Below are 21,638 nucleotides of genomic sequence, written 5' to 3'. Positions count from 1 at the left end.
GGATAACCCCTGTACTAATGATGTCTCTATTACTACACACCTAATGGTCCCAGGAGGATAACCCCTGTACTAATGATGTCTCTATTACTACACACCTAATGGTCCCAGGAGGATAACCCCTGTACTAATGATGCCTCTATTACTACACACCTGGGACACAGCAACCATAAGGCCTAAACAGGAAATGGATCATGATGCTGGGCATGAGTCTGACACTGAATTACTGAGGTAATAACCTACATGCACAAACACTGTAAACAAATAAATAAATCAACAAACAAACAATTGATTGTGAAAGACAGACAATGTCAAGATAATATAAGCAAGAGTTAAAGAAGTGAAACCGATAATTCACTCTTTCATTTTGCTTCATAAACTTGAATGAGATTCAGTCAATTCTAACTGAACAAACACTAGCATATTTCCAAATAGTTCCTGAGGATCCAGAAATAATATTTCCTGTTTAGAAGGTTGGAGGGGGACATCAGTAAGTCGTCACAGTGCTTGATATTAACATGTGAAATCTGTGCTCCATAGTGTGGCTTTACAATGTAACGGAAAAGCAAAGCTTTTTGAAATGAGAGAACATATTCCCCAAGGAGAGGTTGACAGAGGATGCAGAAATAAGCCCATTAGTTGAAAATGGAGGACCAGGCACCATTTGAAGTTATTTTTCAGGCTGGAACAGCAGCTCCACCCCACCGTTTCAACTCTCCATAACATTTTAACTGGGTGGAAAAAAACACAATTCTGATTTGCAACACTTACGGGAACATGTTTATTGTCTTTGTGCGTGTTAAAAAACATCCTCAAGCACAATTAAAACAAATGAAGATTGCAGTTGCAAGGCAGATTAAGAGCATAAAATGGGAAATGTTCTGGACATAAGTAGCAGAGACTAATGGTGATTTTTAAACTAGCAGACCATGGTCAATGTCTCTCATTCATCACTAAGAGAGCTGGGCACACTGCTCTAAACGTAATTACTGTTGCACATTATGGGGGCTATTCCTGTTTTGTAATAAAATTAGCCAGAAATGCTTGTTGTGTTTTCTAATGCCACACATTGGCGTAATGCAACACACTGTCCTGATCTGTGCCAGCTGTCAAACACTGACGATACTGACAGCCAAGGCAAATCGTAAGAAACGTTTTAAAATCAATTCTGAGGAACTGAACAGCACAACCATTATAATATGCACTGAGAACACAACAAAGGAAGCCAGATAGCCTGCTGTACTGTATTCAATCATATGTCATATGCATGAATCATTTTCTCTAGCCACTCTCAATTCTACTGTTTGTCAAAACAACAATGGCTTAATTACCCAGGAAAGATCTATTTGTGTCAATGGTTCCAGTTATTACATTCTCCGCCTTCATATTTTGTTATGATTAAAGGCCTGGGATTCATGTGCTGGTCATCACTGCATATTTTCCTCAGCAGCACAAACCATCTAAATATAGTCTACACAGTAGAAACCAAATACAAACAAAACAAGACTGGACAATTGGAAGTGAAAAATAACAACCGATTCCAATATGTTCAACTGAGTGAGACAAAAGATGTATGAACTAGCAATGAATCTTGAGTCAAATTACATGACAGTGAATCACAAGCAAACAATAGCAAAACATGATAGACACTGTAAATACTGAGAGGTTGTATTATATGAAGAGATTTCTAGGTATTCATCAAATCTAGCTCATATTTGAAGCAAAGTAGATATACGGGGGGCTTTGAGTGGGAAAGGTGAGAGCTGCTGGTTTTACGGGTGCAGTCCTGTAATGCATGCTCTCATATAAAACACTGGTGACAGAGCACTGCTAGGGCGGGAACCAATAGGAACGTTACAGAGACAGGTGCTCTGTCTAATGGGATCATAAATACTAAATAGAACAGTCTTTATCTGATGGAAGCTTTAAGGCAGAAATCAAAGATGCCATTGCATGTTGGTTTGGCTCATGATCTGTAAGGCCTGCATAGACATGATCTGTAAGTTCTGCATAGACATGATCTGTAAGGCCTGCATAGACATGATCTGTAAGGTCTGCATAGACATGATCTGTAAGGTCTGCATAGACATGATCTGTAAGGCCTGCATAGACATGATCTGTAAGGCCTGCATAGACATGATCTGTAAGGCCTGCATAGACATGATCTGTAAGGCCTGCATAGACATGATCTGTAAGGCCTGCATAGACATGATCTGTAAGGCCTGCATAGACATGATCTGTAAGGCCTGCATAGACATGATCTGTAAGGCCTGCATAGACATGATCTGTAAGGCCTGCATAGACATGATCTGTAAGGCCTGCATAGACATGATCTGTAAGGCCTGCATAGACATGATCTGTCAGGCCTGCATAGACATGATCTGTAAGGCCTGCATAGACATGATATGAAAACAGAGAGCGAAAATAATAATGACCGTTTACAGATTCACGGGCCATTCATATAACAAAATGTATGTGGTCTACTTGTATGTCACTACCCATCAGCATTGGGCAATTATTATGTGGTTTAAGAGCATGAACAAATCAATGTACAGTATATATTTTTTTAAATCAAAAACATTACTTGAAATAATTTCATAAAAAGACCTGGTTCAATTTTGATCAAATAATGAAACTTGTCTGTCCCTTTAAGGAAGGGTCCCTTATTCCTCCCTCTGACCCTGACCTCGTCTGCTGGACTGGACAGTGGTATTAGGCCACACCAGGGGCTACTCCCCACTAGTTTGTGATCTCTCAATATCCTGAACGACTAGGACCAGTTTATTGCTAGCCAACACTAATGATGGGTATTTCATGACAACAAACCCCATTGTTACAGGAGGTCATTGGGTGGGTTGATGTGTGCTTGTTTATTGCTGCAAATGGTGAAGGCTTAGCCAAGGTTATGTTGTTGGGAGCTTCCAAAGAGATATTCTTCAGGGGCTGTTTGTGTTACTTTATCATTACTGCAGGAACAATGAGCGGCAACCAACAAACACCACAACTACTTACTCCTCCTCATGAGAGATGCGGAGTAGGGAAACGGAAAGGGGGATACCTAGTCAGTTATACCCCTGAATCAGTACATGCTACACACACCACAACTACTTACTCCTCCTCATGAGAGATGCGGAGTAGGGAAACAGAAAGGGGGATACCTAGTCAGTTATACCCCTGAATCAGTACATGCTACACACACCACAACTACTTACTCCTCCTCATGAGAGATGCGGAGTAGGGAAACAGAAAGGGGGATACCTAGTCAGTTATACCCCTGAATCAGTACATGCTACACACACCACAACTACTTACTCCTCCTCATGAGAGATGCGGAGTAGGGAAACAGAAAGGGGGGGGGATACCTAGTCAGTTATACCCCTGAATCAGTACATGCTACACACACCACAACTACTTACTCCTCCTCATGAGAGATGCGGAGTAGGGAAACAGAAAGGGGGATACCTAGTCAGTTATACCCCTGAATCAGTACATGCTACACACACCACAACTACTTACTCCTCCTCATGAGAGATGCGGAGTAGGGAAACAGAAAGGGGGATACCTAGTCAGTTATACCCCTGAATCAGTACATGCTACACACACCACAACTACTTACTCCTCCTCATGAGAGACACACACCACAACTACATTACTCCTCCTCATGAGAGATGCGGAGTAGGGAAACAGAAAGGGGGATACCTAGTCAGTTATACCCCTGAAATCAGTACATGCTACACACACCACAACTACTTACTCCTCCTCATGAGAGATGCGGAGTAGGGAAACAGAAAGGGGGATACCTAGTCAGTTATACCCCTGAATCAGTACATGCTACACACACCAAAAATATCAAACAAAAGGCCCCCTATTTTCTTTTTCAAGAGCCCTGGAAGAGGGTGTCAAGGGGATATATCAAAGCAAACAATTAAATGAGATTGTTGTCTCCTCCAAAAACAAATACTACAGGTTCCCTAGTACTGAAACCTTTCCAACTAATCTCCACCACTGAGGAGAACCCTTGTCTCTTTTGGTGGCTTGGCCTAGAATCAGTAGTGAGTGAGAAATAAATGGCCTTTAAAAAACATTGCTTTTCTTGTCAAGACAGATACCCACTCAAGAGCAGCAACAGTCCAAATGTCTACTCATTCCCTTTCCAATCCCTCTAGTGTGTTTAAAGTGACACCTCTGTCTCTGTCTAATGAGAGAGAAGGGCTGTGGTCCCCAAGGGCCAGTGGTCCTGTCATCACTGAATGTTGCTTTCCTCTGGACAGCCCAGTGATTGTCCACTATCAACGTTAATACCCTCCAACCAGGATTCATTACAGCTTTAAATCTATGAATGAACTAGCCACGGGCTGGAGCAAACCAACCATTAACAAATCACTGGCCACAAATAGAAATAGGTCTCCAAGGACTCCAGACTATATTGGATTGCCAATATGAACCAAACCACAGACGTTTGAGAAGTTGAGAAAAACAACAGAAGAAGAGAGAAATACTCCAGAGCCCATCATGACTCCACTTGGTAAACTAACACAGTATTGATCGTCTCGTTTTTTGTTTGTTTAGAAAAGCCTCATCCCTGCTAATAGCTGTCTGAGAGTGTAATCTCTCCCTTGTCCTCCCCCTCTTCTATCCTACCCTGCCCACTCCATTGATGTGTTTCTTTTCACTGGGCCTCACATAGTTTGGGTTCAATGTGGCGCCGGGGCTAGGGTAAGGGGCACTGGACTGGGGTGCGATTGTGTTGCTAATGTTGACACCTGCCAGATCAGGCCGGGACTGTTTGGGGCCCTGCGCTCTACGAGCTGGATGCTCCAGAGGTCACAAATCACAGGACTCCCTCTGATTATGGGAAGCAGAGATCCAGCAACTGACTGGGCTAAAGAGAAGGGTTGGACAGAGAAAGACAGTGAAAGACAGGCCATGATGTCAAGGATTGTTGACATGGTGTTCTGTATGTATTTTTGAACTTTTTGAACTTGATAAATAAAGATGTGCAAAATATATATATATATTTTTTCAACCTAGATAGTAGTAAGAGAGAGAGAGAGGGATATAAAGTGACACACATTTATCAAATAAAAGGAAGGGGACTAATGTGTTTTGATGTATACAACAACATTATTGTGATATTTCTCAAAATCCTGCAGTAAATCAATGCATCAGGTTATTCAAAGAAAAAGAAAAAGCCACTCGGTAATCTGTTATGTCCTTGTTAAGAACATTAACAGTAATCTCAGTAATCTGTTACGTCCTTGTTAAGAACATTAACACTAATCTCAGTAATCTGTTTGTCCTTGTTAAGAACATTAAAGTAATTAACAGAACATTAAATCTCAGTAATCTGTTATCTAAAGAACATTGTCAGTAATCTGTTATCTCATTGTAAAGAGCATTAACAGTAATCTCAGTAATCTGTTATCTCCTTGTTAAGAACATTAACAGTAATCACAGTAATTTGTTATTTCCTTGTAAAGAACATTAACAGTAATCTCAGTAATCTGTTATCTCCTTGTAAAGAACATTAACAGTAATCTCAGTAATCTGTTATCTCCTTGTAAAGAACATTAACAGTAATCTCAGTAATCTGTTATCTCCTTGTAAAGAACATTAACAGTAATCTCAGTAATCTGTTATCTCCTTGTTAAGAACATTAACAGTAATCTCAGTAATCTGTTATCTCCTTGTAAATAACATTAACAGTAATCTCAGTAATCTGTTATCTCCTTGTAAAGAACATTAACAGAGTTTTTCCTAGCCACCGTGCTTCTACACCTGCATTGCTTGCTGTTTGGGGTTTTAGGCTGGGTTTCTGTACAGCACTTTTAGATATCAGCTGATGTACGAAGGTCTATATAAATACATTTGATTTGATTTGTTCCAGACAGAATATGAACAAAATATTTTTTTCCCAGAGCAAAAACTTTAAAAAATAGTTTCAAATAATGATATTACATTAAAACACAGCTAACCACAGCACATACTTTACCACTGCATCTATCTGAGATAAAACTGCTAGCTGATCTCTTTGTCTACAGTGGAAATAAGAAGATAAGAATGGGTGTAAAAAACAACATTTAGTTTACTATTAGATTCTTACCACTACCAGTAGTCGATGTTACAATTTCCTTACAGAACTGACTGAGGAATGGGAAAATGCACTGTTGTTTTTTTCATGGAAGAGGACAATTGTCAATTTGTCTTTAAGTTAAGAATATTCAACTGTCTGGCTATTATGTGTAGTATACAGTATCTAAGTGTGCAGGGAGAAAATCACCCTGGCCATGACAGTCAGTGCCTGCCCAGATCCTTCTCTCCCTCCCTCTCTTCTGCAATGTATGTTAATGCAGGAAAGGCGAGATCTGAGCTGCAGCAGAAGAACCCTTTCCTTTTAAACTGCTGCTGTCCAGCCGGATCGTGTCAGTTTGAAGGCCCCATTCAAACGTGTTCATGCATCTGCCTTTGAGACACAATAGCAGCTAGTTTATAAACTGTCTGCCTGGGTGCCTAAAGGCTTTAGTTCTTATTGTTTTCAGCCCCTTAATAAACTTTTTGGAGGAGTTCATCAACTTGCCTGAATAGCCTATACAGCGAGTCTCAAGACAGAAAATAACAGAAGGTTCTTTTCTCCACCCTCTTCTTTCTCTCCTCCTTTTCTAGTGGCCATTCGGCTGACAATGGAGAGACTAGGCTGTCAGACATCAGAAGTCCCAATACAAGAAAAAGGGTATTCAATTAGAAGAAAAATGCTTTCAAAAAGGGAATGGGGACAATTGAATTTCCAGTTCTTCTAAACCAGAGAGAGGATGATTCAAGCTCCAAAATCTATTATGCAATGGAATACACAAAACTATATTCAAAAGACAAACACAGACATAATCAGATAATATATTAGTCTCATGGGGATGGATGCCTGCACTTGAGTTTTGAAATAACAATTTTGTAAACACTATCAAAAACACTATCGAAAAAGCCTATTAAGATGTTAATAAATATTTGTTTTTTTTAAGATGTCTAGGACATCCATTAGACATGGAGCACAAATCATGGTGACGCAATAAAATGTCATATTGGCTGTAAGCCATTAATCCACTGTTACACCTTTTAAAACGGTGTTAATTTTTGCAAACTTTAAAGGCTTGATGGCCATAATTGAAGCAGTAGTAGAAACTATTGAAGAAAAAAAGATTAGCCATCGAGCAGTCCAATTCGAAGCGCTCTCATACTCATCCCTTTCTAGGTCTCCCCAAAAGGACTTGAAAGCCGCATTGGCTGGGCCTGACCAACCGCCTACTGTTTCCCACCGATGCACTTGGGCATTTAAACAGCCTAATTAGATCTGACAAGTTAAACGAGTTAGTATTAGAAAAGGAAAAGCTGGTCAAGTTATAATTTCCGAGTCAAACTCTTGATCCCCTAGCTTACCCCTGTCAACCTTAGTCGTCTCAGTCTCCACATAATGGAGTGTTTTGTAGAATGCCACAGAAGGCAACATCCATCAATCTTATTGCTAATTAATAATGGATACCTTTAATAATAATAATAATAATAAGAAGAAGAAAAGAAGAAGAAGAAGAAGAAGAAGAAGAAGAAGAAGAAGAAGAAGAAGAAGAAGAAAATAAGAATCATATAATTTTAAAAGCATTATAGGCGTACTGTAAACTTATGCATAGCCATGCTCAACATTAGCAGCAAGAAACAAAATAATTAAATCTAAAGACCAGATAGTATTATATGTGCCGAATTATATTATTTTGGTGAAAAAGATATGGTAGTCTGACACCTTCATATTTGTGTCGACCTGCTCAATGAATAGGCCTACAATATAAATGAATAGGCCTACAATATAAATGAATAGGCCTACAATATAAATGAATAGGCCTACAATATAAATGAATAGGCCTACAATATAAATGAATAGGCCTACAATATAAATGAATAGGCCTACAATATAAATCAATAGGCCTACAATATAAATCAATAGGCCTACAATATAAATGAATAGGCCTACAATATAAATGAATAGGCCTACAATATAAATGAATAGGCCTACAATATAAATGAATAGGCCTACATTATAAATGAATAGGCCTACAATATAAATCAATAGGCCTACAATATAAATGAATAGGCCTACAATATAAATGCCCCAGGTGCATTGCAATGTAAGAATCGCTGGATTATGTTGATGAGAATCCCGTTATTTAGTTTTTGTTCAATAATAGGTGAATAGTAATAACAGTATCCTACATTGTGTCATTACCATCATAATTGTATTATCATTATTCATTTAGTCTATATTTTCGACTGAAAACGGTGCTTTCTTGCAGTGGCGCCGTCATGCAGCATTATTTGAGAAAAGTTTTGGAAAGTTGTCTGAAAGCATTAACATAGCCTACCTTGGGTAAGCCTACAGGTGGCCCCTCTCTATGGGATACAAAGATGAATTACAGGGGGAACTGCAATGAGCTGGATTTGTAGGCCGTAACGTTGCATGGGTAGAATCACTTGGAAGCCAGAAAATAAAGCCATGTTACAACCTATGTGTTGTGATAATTGCATTGTTTGCTCTATAAGCTGTTAATTCATATTCCTTGCGACCGTGTTATATAGACCTAAGGCAGAGACAATAAGAAGACACAGTGGCAGAATAAACCACACCTTTGTTTCAACCACACCTTTGTTTCAACCGCACCTTTGTTTCAACCGCACCTTTGTTTCAACCACACCTTTGTTTCAACCACACCTTTGTTTCAACCACACCTTTGTTTCAACCACACCTTTGTTTCAACCAAACCTTTGTTTCAACCACACCTTTGTTTCAACCACACCTTTGTTTCAACCAAACCTTTGTGTCAACCACACCTTTGTTTCAACCACACCTTTGTTTCAACCACACCTTTGTTTCAACCAAACCTTTGTTTCATCACAAAACTGTAGTAACCTCTGTTTGGTGAATTACACAAAACATATTGCATGTAGCAAACAGTTACCTGACCTACAGCATTGTCAGGCAAGTTAATGATTCTGACATTTTCCAACCATTAAACAACTATTGATTTAAAACCACAGAGAGTTACCGCAAGTCGCAAAGAAAACAGGAGCTGCCTCCACTATTCCAGCACTATTTCAACTTCAACATCATCAAATCACCTATGCTTAGTCTAAAAGACACCAAAAAGGATTTTGTCCAATCAACATAAACTAAATATGATGTGGCTGTCCATGGTTCTGATATCTGTGGGTGTGCATGTGGGTGTGCGTGCGCATTCGAGCACGTAGAAAAACATGTTGATCACCCTACTTGTAGAGAAGGGCCAATGACCTCCTCCTCTCTTTCATGTTGACAAAATGGTCTATCACTCTGTCATGAAGTACATACTTGTATTTTCCTCGGCTACCTGGCTAAAATGATTGCTCGCTAGCCTAAGTTCCTTTCATGGGCAATGTTAGCTAGTTAACATTAGCCTCCTACTACTACATATTGAACTTAAATCCTCTCTGGCCAGGGAACAATGTATGAATTAATGGTTGGATCACAATCACCATTATAATCTTTGGCCAGTACAGAGAACGAAGTAAAACCACAAATCCAAATCCCTTTCTCCATCCATGGCTAATTTAGGAAAGGGACCATTTTAGCTAGCTCTAGTCACCGGAGGATAACTACACAACGAGATGCAACAATTCAAATTGTTTCTGACCAACGCTCTCAATGCGATTTGATAGGAGTGACGCCAAATCCAAACTGCCTTCCCTTGACATTTTATTTTGGTGCACCAGGACCAGCTCACTCAATTTAGTTCAAAGCGGATTGGCTATTATTTTATTTTTTATTAAGGGAGTCCAAATGTTCGCTGGCTTCCCTTGCATTCAATGCTACTGGCGGCAAAAATGTCATACTCTTTTGGACCAGACAACATCAGATAGATGGCCTACACATACAGAGAAAGAAGGGTGCTGTTTCACTCGCTCAGATGCTCTCTCCGGTGAGATACATTCAACCTCCTGCAAATTGCCGGGCACAGAGGTGTCTATACCAGCCATGCTCAAGTTAAACAAAAATGAAACTGAAATATGTCATGCAATAGCTTTAAACTAGCCACACGTTTGGGAATATTTGGCATTATATACGGACCAAAAATATAAATGCAACACCCACTGAGGGGGGAAGAGTCACTGTCGTGTCCTCTTCATGACTGTGTTGGTGTGTGTGGACCATGATAGTTCCTTAATGGTGGACACTGAGGAACGTGAAGCTCTCAGCCCGCTCCACTACAGCCCTGTCGATGTGAATGGGGGAGTGCTTGGCCCTCTGTTTCCTGTCGTCCACAATCAACTTTTTCTCTTGCTGACGTTGAGAGAGAGGTTGTTGTTCTGGCACCACACTTCTAGGTTTCTGACCTCCTCCCTGTAAGTGTCTCATCGTCATTGGTGATCGAACCTACCACTGTCGATGATGTTGGAGTAGTGCGCGGCCACACAATCGTGGGTGAACAGGAAGTATAGGAGGGGACTAAGCATGCACCCCTGAGGGCCCCGTGTTGAGGGTCATCGTGGCAGATGTGTTGTTGCCTACTCTCACCACCTGGAGGCAGCCCATCAGGAAGTCCAGAATCTAGTTGCAGAGGGAAGTGTTTAATCCCAGGGTCCTTATTAGAGGGCACTATGGTGTTGAATGCTGAGCTGTAGTCAATGAACAGGATTTTCAGAAAGGTGTTTTTTTGTCCAGGACTTTCAGTCCAAGCCTGTGTACCTGCATCCAGCCAATGATGCCTTATATACAGTGGTGCAAAAAAGTATTTAGTCAGCCACCAATTGTGCAAGTTCTCCCACTTAAAAAGATGAGAGAGGCCTGTAATGCTCATCATAGGTATACTTAAACTATGACAGACAAAATTAGAAAAATAATCCAGCAAATCACATTGTTCTATTTTGGTTTCATCTGACCATATGACATTCTCCCAATCTTCTTCTGGATCATCCAAATACTCTCTAGCAAACTTCAGACGGGCCTGGAAATGTACTGGCTTAAGCAGGGGGACACGTCTGGCACTGCAGGATTTGAGTCCCTGGCGGCATATTGTGTTACTGATGGTAGGCTTTGTTACTTTGGTCCCAGCTCTCTGCAGGTCATTCACTAGGTCCCCCCGTGTGGTTCTGGGATTTTTGCTCACCGTTCTTGTGATCATTTTGACCCCACGGGGTCAGATCTTGCGTGAAGCCCCAGGTCGAGGGAGATTATCAGTGGTCTTGTATGTCTTCCATTTCCTAATAATTGCTCCCACAGTTGATTTCTTCAAACCAAGCTGCTTACCTATTGCAGATTCAGTCTTCCCAGCCTGGTGCTGGTCTACAATTTTGTTTCTGGTGTCCTTTGACAGCTCTTTGGTCTTGGCCATAGTGGAGTTTGGAGTGTGACAGTTTGAGGTTGTGGACAGGTGTCTTTTATACTGATAACAACTTCAAACAGGTGCCAATAATACAGGTAACGAGTGGAGGACAAAGGAGCCTCTTAAAGATGAAGTTACAGGTCTGTGAGAGCCAGAAATCTTGCTTGTTTGTAGGTGACCAAATACCTATTTTCCACCATAATTTGCAAATAAATTCATTAAAAATCCTACAATGTGATTTTCTGGATTTTTGTTCTCATTTTGTCTGTCATAGTTGAAGTGTACCTATGATGAAAATTACAGGCCTCTCTCATCTTTTTAAGTGGGAGAACTTGCACAATTGGTGGCTGACTAAATACTTTTTTTGCCCCACTGTACATATTTGCATGCAGCCCACCTGTTGCAAGTAACTGAAGCAATACAGGAAAGGCAATATGCACCAAAATAACATTTTGATAAAAACAACCATTTATATTTTAATTATGACGTAATTACGTTGGAACAAGGGTATTGACAAAGCATTCCACCAAAGTAGAACTTGAAGTGTCTGGAGCACCCATCACCATTATACATGGAACATCATATATCTCTAGATAGCTGTTTTTCGAGCATGATATATCCCTGAAGTACGTGGGTGGATGCACATAAGAGGCACACATAACCAAAGTGTCAAGACAGACCATATAACTATATCATTATTGAAAACTATACCATGATATTCTCATTAAAAGAAACGTGTGATAGGGTCAACACAAGTTCTAGTGAAAATATGTTAAGTAAAACAAAGGCAGAAATGACAGGAACATCCTGCCGACTATTGCTATAACCGGAGCCTTGAGGGCAATTCTTCATCATTTGTGCCATATGATTTGTGTCAGAAAATCTGTTCTGCAACCCCCATGCACACTAAATACCATGGTGCTAACAAAACGTCTGAAAAAGTATCGACCACATTTAAGGAAATGTGAAGTGAGTCGTCTAGTCTAGATCATCATCATCAACAACAACAACAACATCATAAACAACAACGAGGATGACGAAAACATGCATGGATTAAATGATCCTAAAGTGATGATGTATCTTAATTTAGTTTTGAAAAACTTATGAAATCACAGTATAGGCCAATATTTTGTATATTTTTCAAGCATGAAATGTTAACCTTGGAATGCAATATCGCATCCAATAACAATGTACAGTAAATGAACCGGGAAATTAAATCCTTTTAAGTTTTAAAGCAGGAAAGGATTCTGAACTTGTCTTTATAAATGAGGTAGAAATTCCCATGTCTTCTTCTACACTACTCAAAGTCCCTTAAATAGCTGTAGAAGGAAGATTGTCCATTTTTGAGAATCCCACAAGAGATCGAAAAACCATTCTCCTAAGTAGTGTGCACATGATAGGACTTGTCCCACGTGGCAAACATTGCTTTAATTAAAAGACCAGACCAGCCAAAAGACGTGCAGGCTTTTAAACACTGTCTGTCAGTTTGTAATACGATGAACCACCATTGCGTTTGTGCAGCAACAATAACGTTTCTGATAAGCATAAGGATCGAGTTGTCCTCATCTACTTTCTCTATTTCCTTGGCTTGCTCTCTATTATTATTAATATATATTTTTTTAACAAGACTGCGGAGAACGAAAATCCTGTACATGACAAATTCGGGGTCCCCCTCAAATTCACAGGTCACCCAAAACAGTGGGTATAATTGCGCGTTAACGCTCCTCCCGAGGAGAGAACGAATCGAGACCTAATCGTTCAAATGTTTTCTGTATCCGTTTAACGTGTCATTACCATCGGTTGACGTGTTATTTAGAAATCAGCCCCGTGACATAGGCTATAAATCACCGTGTGTTTAGATACCAACTCGAGGTGTGAAAATATTGTTCCTTCATCACAGTGGCGGGTAACGATTAAAGGGGTCCATACTGTTAATTGTATAAAAGCTTGTAAACCATGACCCCTGCTAAATATTGTTCACTGTCGAAGAAATCGGCTTCGGTACTAACGATTTAGCATAAATTACCAATGATTGTGTTCGTTTTGGAGAGCGTAGAGTCTTTAGCCTATGTCAGTGACTGATTTATGCGTTTTGAGTCTCAAAATTCAGTGTCCTGTCAAAATCAAGACAAAGCTTAACTAACAAACCTATTTGAAATCTAATTATGACCGGCTTGGGTAATTTGATTGGTTCCAGGATTACACCATGGTCTTATCGTGATTTTGACTGTCCGTTTCCATAAAATAACCATGCATGCTTACAGTAGACTCCAATTTACATTATTTGACAGAAATTGGTAGCCTATTGTCTTTCGTAGGCTGTAAATTATTTAAAATGTTTACAAACCTTTTTAAATAGTTCAATGTGATTTCTTAATTACAACTAACATATTGTTTTGAACCAGAACATATTTTTTAAATGAATATATAATAATATTATTATTGGGCTATTATTAGGCTATTCGTATTCTTTATATTATTATATTATTATTGTCAATAATATCGTAATCGATTATATCTGTTGCGAGGGTTTTCAGCTTTGCCCTCTTGTGTGTAAGAAATCTACCAATGAAAATTCCAGTGAAATGTGGCGAAAGCGGGCTGCGGGGAGGTTAATCCGAGTTTAATGCAGTGAAGCACAGCGCAGGGTCTGGGCTGTGATGGGTGTGTTATCTCTGCCCAACATTTGGGTCTCCCTCAATTTCAACCCAGCCAAATAGCTGCAAGAAAGTGCAGATGGAGTTACTCTCAATGCCTGAGGATTGTTTTGTATTAATAGCTAAATAACTTCCCCATACTTCCATTAAATCTCTCTCACACACTATTCCAGATGGATTTGTTTGAAGTTGTCTCTTACTTCATTCCCCTGTCCTTCTCATTCAGCACGGCTTTAGACCCCGAAATATAGCTACATTATATTTCCGGAGATGTGTGTGTGCATGCGCTTGAGGTGTTTGTGCGTGTGCGTGCATGCGTTGAACGCACTCATTTCAATGCTTTCTTTATTTTTGGTCTTTATATACATTTTAATTGTTTTGCCCATTTCTGTCGTTTCATAAAGTCTGCAACTTCTCAGTTCTCACAGATGACGTGATTCTTTACTAACCCTTTGCATAAAACATCCTTGTTCTTAATCGATACCATGATCATTTAATTGAATATGCACACAGAGAAAGCGAGCTTGGAGCCTCGGATTTCCTGACACCACAGTGGCTCTCCAATGCTCTCTCTCGTGATTCCTTCCCAACGCCCAGAAAGCCCGTCTGACCTCTGTTTGATTAAATTGAGAACCACAGGTAATCCGAAGATTTGCTGAAGTGTCCCTTGCCTCCACCTCGCCAATTCATCCAGGCTACAGGGGACAGTTTGTTGGTTTAGTTATTATAGATTGTCCCTTTAAAATGGGCGGATTAATTATTTTACCTGTCGTTCTGACCAGTCATGCACAAACAATATACCTTCTCCAGGATAGAGAACATGCACGTGTGGCGTTTTGTTTAACCCCTTTACCCCGTTGGTCGCCTAATTCAACTTGTCAGAATCATCGCAGCACCTCGCTATCACTATCACGTTATTGAGGATGGCAGGTAGAAAGCGTATATGGATGAATATTCTTATCAAAATGACATAGGCTAAGGCTGCGTTCCTTTTACACATGCGTGTATGGATACCAAGACAGTGGAAGTACAGCTTTCTATAAACTCTTGTATATAATCTTATATATCATCTCCACACATCATGTTGATCTATCTCCATTAAACTACGCCAAGTGGCAGCGGTGTAAGGCACTACATCTCAGTGCGAGAGGCGTCACTACAGACTCTGGTTCGATTCCAGGCTGTATCACAACCAGCCGTGAATGGCGGCGCACAAATTGCCCACCGTCGTCCGGGTTAGGGTTTGGTCGGGGTAAGCCGTTATTGTAAATAAGAATTTGTTCATAATAAAATAGCCTATTGCAACTTGCTTGAAATTATACATTGAAAATAGCCTACTTGTTTTATCATTTCGGATTACACAGAAGATAAATATGTGATGCAACACTAAAATATAGTCTATGAATAAATAGACAAATAAATAAACACATTTAATAAATCTAGAGAGCTCTGAAGTAAACCACAAATCTCCTAAATGTGTCACCAGGGCGAGCCACTGTGAGCTCCGCTCAGAGATGAAAGTGAAAAGAAATAAAAGGCTCAATTTAATCTGCTTTAAAACCCTTCAACATAACGTTTGTGCTTCCAACTCAGAGAGTGAGGGGCTGATTGGGGATAATACATTTCTTACCATGCCTGCAAGCTATTACACCCCACTCCAACACAGCCACCTATTCAGCAGACACGTTTCCATTACTTACGCTAATAAGTCTCAACGTTATTAAATGCCATCCGGATGGTAAACCGTATAAGGACAAATACGAATCTTTTTAAGAATTAAAAAGCAAATTTGGTATGTTCTGGGTTTACGAAGACAGATCTGACGCTGTCATTCGTAGGCCTCCGTGAGGTTTCCAACATTCTGATGTGACACTGTTGCAAGTAAATTAATATTTCATAATGCAGTGCATGGTCCGACCAAACCTTCGCTGTAAACATGGTCATAACGGACATCCGTTTTCTATTCGTGTTTTGAGCGTCGAATAAGAACAATCATCAACAGAAAAAATAGCAAAGCAATTAGGGAAAATTGCAGTTAAACATTTGGCAACAAGTTCACCTTGGAATGAAACAAGATAAAATCCCTTTGAAATCAGAAGCCGAAATGCTACAGGCTCTACCAATGGGTAATTCTGCCTGAAGTGTTTCTGGCCAAAGGCTATCTGTTTACAAACTGAAACGCCAACATTACACCATGCAGCTAAGAAACACAATGATCCGAGCTCTAAATGGATAAACGGACACAAACCATTAAAAAGAAAGCACCGTTTTGCACCATGAAATGCGTTGGCTATTCTCCTCCAACAGATTATTCCGTAATATTACAAAACTATCTACCAGCGGGGTATACTGAATAATTCATTTCCCTTTATATGTACCCTTGCCCTTTGTCCAAACTATTTTCTTTCTCTGGTTGCGGGTTTTTGAATGAGAATGGACCGGACTATTCCCCTTTTTGCTGCCCTGTTTTCTAAGATTTGCCTTTGTAGACCTTCCTCGGAATCTTCACTTTAGAAAAGCGTCGTTGGAGAGAGGTTTTGCGACTGAAGTTCATCTCCAAGTTCGAATAAGCTTGGCTGTGTATTTTATGGGGAAAATCTTTTTGTGAACTATTATCTAAACCCTATTCAATGATGTTTGAACTTCTTAAATGGCGACCTTTGTCTCTTTCAGGGCAGGTTTGTATAAGCACTATGATTTTCTCTCTCCCTCTATATTCAATGACAGAGAGCGGACTGACAAGTGGTACAATAACACGAACTAACTAACTGAATTACATTTTTTTCATATAGACTTAGGCTATACAAAAATATGAATTTGAGTTATCTTAAAATACTAGCTAAATAAATAATGTCGTTTATTCCGATTAGCTATAATGTTCAAAATTGTAATATTCACAATAAGCGTTGTTATTTTTTAAATGTTAATCATTTGTTTCAAAAACGTTTGTTACCAACTAGTTAATGTGTTCAAGCATTAACATAATTGCCGTGAGTATTACGGGGATATGGCTGCAGAGAAGAGCCCTCCTCGTCTCAGTTTAACTGACAAGTGATGTAGTGTCTCTAAACCGACATTGATTGTCAAACCGGTCAACTGTCAGCTGTCGTTTAGGAAGATCGTTAAAAGAGCAGGAGAGGAATTTGTAAAACAAATACATTTTCTGGAGCTAAATAGGCTACCTTCCGTCAGGGCTCACATAAATAATTGAGTAATTGAGTAAAGACTGACTGGGATTTCAAAGCATGAGCCAATCTGCGAGAGGATTTTCCGATTTACCATAAAAGTATAAGAATTTCCCAAGAGATATAGACCATAGAAAAATACATTTAAATCAATTGTTGACCTAATTGAAAATTACAAGATGATTAAAAAAACAACTGTAGCTTCACCTCCAAATAATAATAAATAAAATTATTATTATTTATATAGGCCTAATAGGAATAGGGTGTAGGCCTACTAAAATGTAATAATAACAACAATAGCGATAACGATAATAATACAAATAATGGTTGTTGATGTTGATGATATTGTTATTGGAATAAGCAGGTGCCTAATATAGCATTATCGTGGAAGTGTGTGTATAGGATAAAAGTACGCCTAACATTTTATTGTTTAATAAGACAAATAAGAATGACACGATTTAGTCACAATTCATAACAAAGTAAGCCATGTTTTTCTTTGCTGGCCTACCTTTATCGCCGAGAATGCCATCGATGCTATGCTTTGTTTTCTTTTCCCCGTCTTCATCCTTCTTATCACTATCGTCGTCGTCATCTTTCTTGCCGAATCGGGCCCTCAAAACTCGGCTGATGGAGCTCACTGAGAGAAAACCAAATAGGCCTTGGATTACAACAAAAAAGTCCTACGGTATTTTGTGTAGTAAATGAATAGTATATGTATATGCTCATCAGCTCATGTCAAGACGATGTGAAAAATTATAAAGTTACAAAAATAGAAGTACAATATATAAAAACTGCACATCAAATACCAGCCTGTAGATGGGTTCATGTCTCATCCCCTTACAGTAATCACCATAAGAAGGAAAAGTTGCTTACCAGAAGCCTCACCTGAAGGAACAGTGCTTCTGTCGCACACCCCGTCCTTCAGCAGCTTGTCCCGGATCTCCCAACTGAACATCCCGGGGTTTTCTCGCTTGTACTCCTCAATCCGCTTCTCCACATCCGGAGTTGATACCTGCTGTGGGTTTTATAACGTGCAACGGCCAGACACAGAGAGAGGAAAGTCGAAACAACGTTTAATTCACACGATGAACATGATATTGTAATGTATATGGATACAAATACACATAGCCTACGTGTTTCCCTGATTGGGAGTTTGAAATGTAGACGCATGCCTTCCCACAACATTTCAAGGCCTATAGCCCAGTCATTTCGTTAAATTAACTGGGTACATTTTCTAAACCTGCTACGAAAAGCCAAATCTGACGTTTAATTCGACAAAAACTGGATACCTTCTAGCCATTAACCTATAGCCTATGATACTAAACTTCCTGATTGAAGGCCTAGTTTCGAGATGTACGGTTCGAGTCTTCATAGGCCACCTCACAAATCAATCACACACAAAACTGCATGTATTTTACTCCATGCAATAGTCATAACTTATAGGCTATAACTCGTAATGTTTGTGTGTGGAAATATTTGCATCATGCAGGCATGCAGGTGTGTAAAATGCACGTGACATGATAACTGACGAAGAAGAAGAATAATTGGCAGTCTTACACGAATTGCAGGTCAAGGTGTCGGCTAGCTGAAGTCGATTGTGAAATAACGTAGAAACTATAGTCCTCCACTCACCCTAGGCTTGCTGCCTCCTATTGCCCCGGGACGAATGGAACCGGTCTCCTGGTACCGACAGAGGATTTTGGAGACACAACCATGGGAAACTCGTAGCTGTCGCGAGATTACGCAGGGTCGGATGCCATGGTGGGCCATCTCTACTATCTTGTGTCTGATATGATTTGGCAGCGGCCTCCCGTTGATGAACACTCCACCGAGCTGGTTCACCCGACCTTGGCCCAGGGGGGTTGATACTGTTCCACAATAAACATATTCAGGTCCTGTATATTGTCCTGATGATATTGTAATTGTTAAAGTTTAATGCGCAAGATATCAAGTTAGACAACAATGCAATGACAAAGAGGGCAATGTGAAATTAGGTTAAGGATAAACAATTAAATATGTTGATGTAAAATTGGTGTGGTACTATATAGGCCAACTTTAAATGAATTAATATCTTCAGAGTTATTTCACATAGACAATAATTCAATACAAAATAAGTAGGCCTGGCCCGTAGTTCTTGACGATCAATTTTCGGCCCAAATCCCATTATCATGCGCCTATAATAATCATCATAATAATATTATTTATCATTATCGTCATCACAACCGTGATAATAATACAGTAATAATATGTGTATGGATGTGTCGAATGGAGGAACGTCTAATTCTGACATTAGACTGAGAGAGCTGGTAGCAGCGAAGGTTTGTTATACTAAACTATAAGATAGACACATTCCAAACATATCCCACAGCCCATCCATTCTTAGTAGAGAACCCTGCACACACTCATTCCTAGTCAGCCTGGCTGGCAGAACGTATCATTAGTGCCATAGAGCACTTGAGGATCTAATTTCGTATTCAAGAGGCACCGAAGAGTGTGGAACTTTCCACCTTGATTATTCCTAGTCATGCTGTACAAATATTGATGTGATCCTTTGAGCCATCTCTTTGCTGTGTATTTTGTTTCCATTTGCAGCAACAGGATACTTCAACAAATCCTGAAGCTTTTGGTTTTGTGCATTTTCGTTAAAAGCTCTTGAGCACGAACAGCCTGTGATTGGGACCGATTCCCATAAATAGGCCTACCTGCAAATACAAATTGGTATTTTTCCGCGCATTTGCTTAGATCTTTTTTATTTTATTTCCTCGCATAGTTTATAATTTGATTCATGAAGTTATCTTAGCAACCGTGTCACCATTGGTTTAGTGGGGTTTTAATTGCATAAAACGATCACTAATCAATCAGGAGGATAGGCCTATCACGCATTCAACATTCTATGAAGTAACATTTTGATCATCCATATTGTCAGTGACATAGGTTAACATAACAAACACTAGAAATAATACATTTAAAGTAGGCCTATACTTCTACAATCAACATCTAGGCCTGTCAAGCCATGTTAGGCTGTCTATTCTGTAACACAACCATTTCATTTTCCCTGTATAGTAGCCTAGACCTAAATTAATAGACAATAGAAAACACAATTGTCTAATATTTGTCAAAGATGAGCTACAACAAATCAAAAACACAATTGCCTAATATGTCATAATATTTCACGAAGATGAGCTATAAACCTCCCTCTAAGATGACGAGTAATTTTTGTTGCAACTCTCGATAATTTTTTTCCAAGTTAAAAAGATGCCGTACCTTCCAGAGGGAATCCGTTGCGGGGGTAGTTCTGGCCTGGCGCAGGGCGCATCATTCGAGGCACTGTTCCTGGTAAAGTAGCCATTCTAGCTACTGAAGCAACACCGGGTGGGCACTGATACCAAATTCTTACTCGTGCAAAGTCCAGACAAGAAAATATAGGTCTACGCCGACAGGATGTGACGAAATGTCTCCTCTCAAAAGGATAAAAAGGAGACAATAAAATCGTAGTCCCAGTCAGAGAAACTCCTAAATACCAAAACCCCTCCAACAGAAAAAGTGGTGATGTTCGTCACCTGGTTGGTGAGTTTGTGGGGTAAAAGAAGACCCCTTTAGTAAAGGGGTTTGTGCAGTTAAAGGGAGGGTTGCACCTTGAACTCAAATGTGTAAATGGGCAAAGTTTATTTAATTCTTTACCTTGATATACGTTGTCAGCTAGTTTTAACGTCTGCCTACTGGTTGAAAGTAGTATAAGTGGCCAACTTTGGCGCGCGTTGTAGGAGGAGACACTGAAGCGCGCCGATAGGCTCGACGGGCCTTATTTAATCCATGACGGGGAAAGTGGGCATAGCCGCGGACTTGTCGACCAATCAGACAACCGCATGGGAAGCAACGCACTCATGCAGTTTTGAATTCATTGCATCAGTCCCTCCACATTACAAAACTAAGAAACAAAACCAAACAAATGTGATGGTAATCATTATACCTGAATTAAACACGACTCCTTCTTTGCTCTGTCCACACACGTGAATCATTATAAACAAGATGTATTAATGTATATCTATATTTGTGTAAGTACAATATTCACAAATCCACATTGTATTATGTATGTATGTATGTATGTATGTATGTATGTATGTATGTATGTATGTATGTATGTATGTATGTATGTATGTATGTATGTATGTATGTATGTATGTATGTATGTATGTATGTATGTATGTATGTATGTATGTAGCCTATGTATGTATGTGTGTGTGTGTGTGTGTGTGTGTGTGTGTGTGTGTGTGTGTGTGTGTGTGTGTGTGTGTGTGTGTGTGTGTGTGTGTGTAGTAACCTACATTCATTGTTTAAACTCGGAGATAATTATTTGCTATGGTCAGGTTGGCTTGAACTTTTTATGATATCAGATAGTAATT

General features: G+C 39.6%; 1 protein-coding gene across 5 annotated transcripts in view; it reads right to left on the bottom strand.

Moving 5' to 3' along the window:
• The window catches only part of LOC135542025 (paired box protein Pax-7), a 75,247-nt gene extending 54,396 nt beyond the window's left edge, over positions 1-20,851 (bottom strand). For 2 of the 5 annotated variants that reach the window (XM_064968601.1, XM_064968604.1), the window contains exons 1-4: positions 20,500-20,851; positions 18,868-19,103; positions 18,109-18,250; positions 17,744-17,872 (exon numbers count right to left, since the gene is read on the bottom strand). In XM_064968601.1, coding sequence (XP_064824673.1) covers positions 17,744-17,872; positions 18,109-18,250; positions 18,868-19,103; positions 20,500-20,584 — 592 coding nt within the window. In that variant the 5' untranslated portion in view covers positions 20,585-20,851. The remainder of the gene's footprint in view (positions 1-17,743; positions 17,873-18,108; positions 18,251-18,867; positions 19,104-20,499) is intronic. The other 3 variants (XM_064968603.1, XM_064968605.1, XM_064968602.1) reach the window with 2 other exon arrangements.
• Positions 20,852-21,638: the final 787 nt, after the last annotated feature.

Source organism: Oncorhynchus masou, chromosome 6 (genome assembly GCF_036934945.1).
Source record: "Oncorhynchus masou masou isolate Uvic2021 chromosome 6, UVic_Omas_1.1, whole genome shotgun sequence".
Lineage (NCBI taxonomy): Eukaryota > Metazoa > Chordata > Actinopteri > Salmoniformes > Salmonidae > Oncorhynchus > Oncorhynchus masou.
This window is presented reverse-complemented; position numbering and strand designations above follow the sequence as displayed.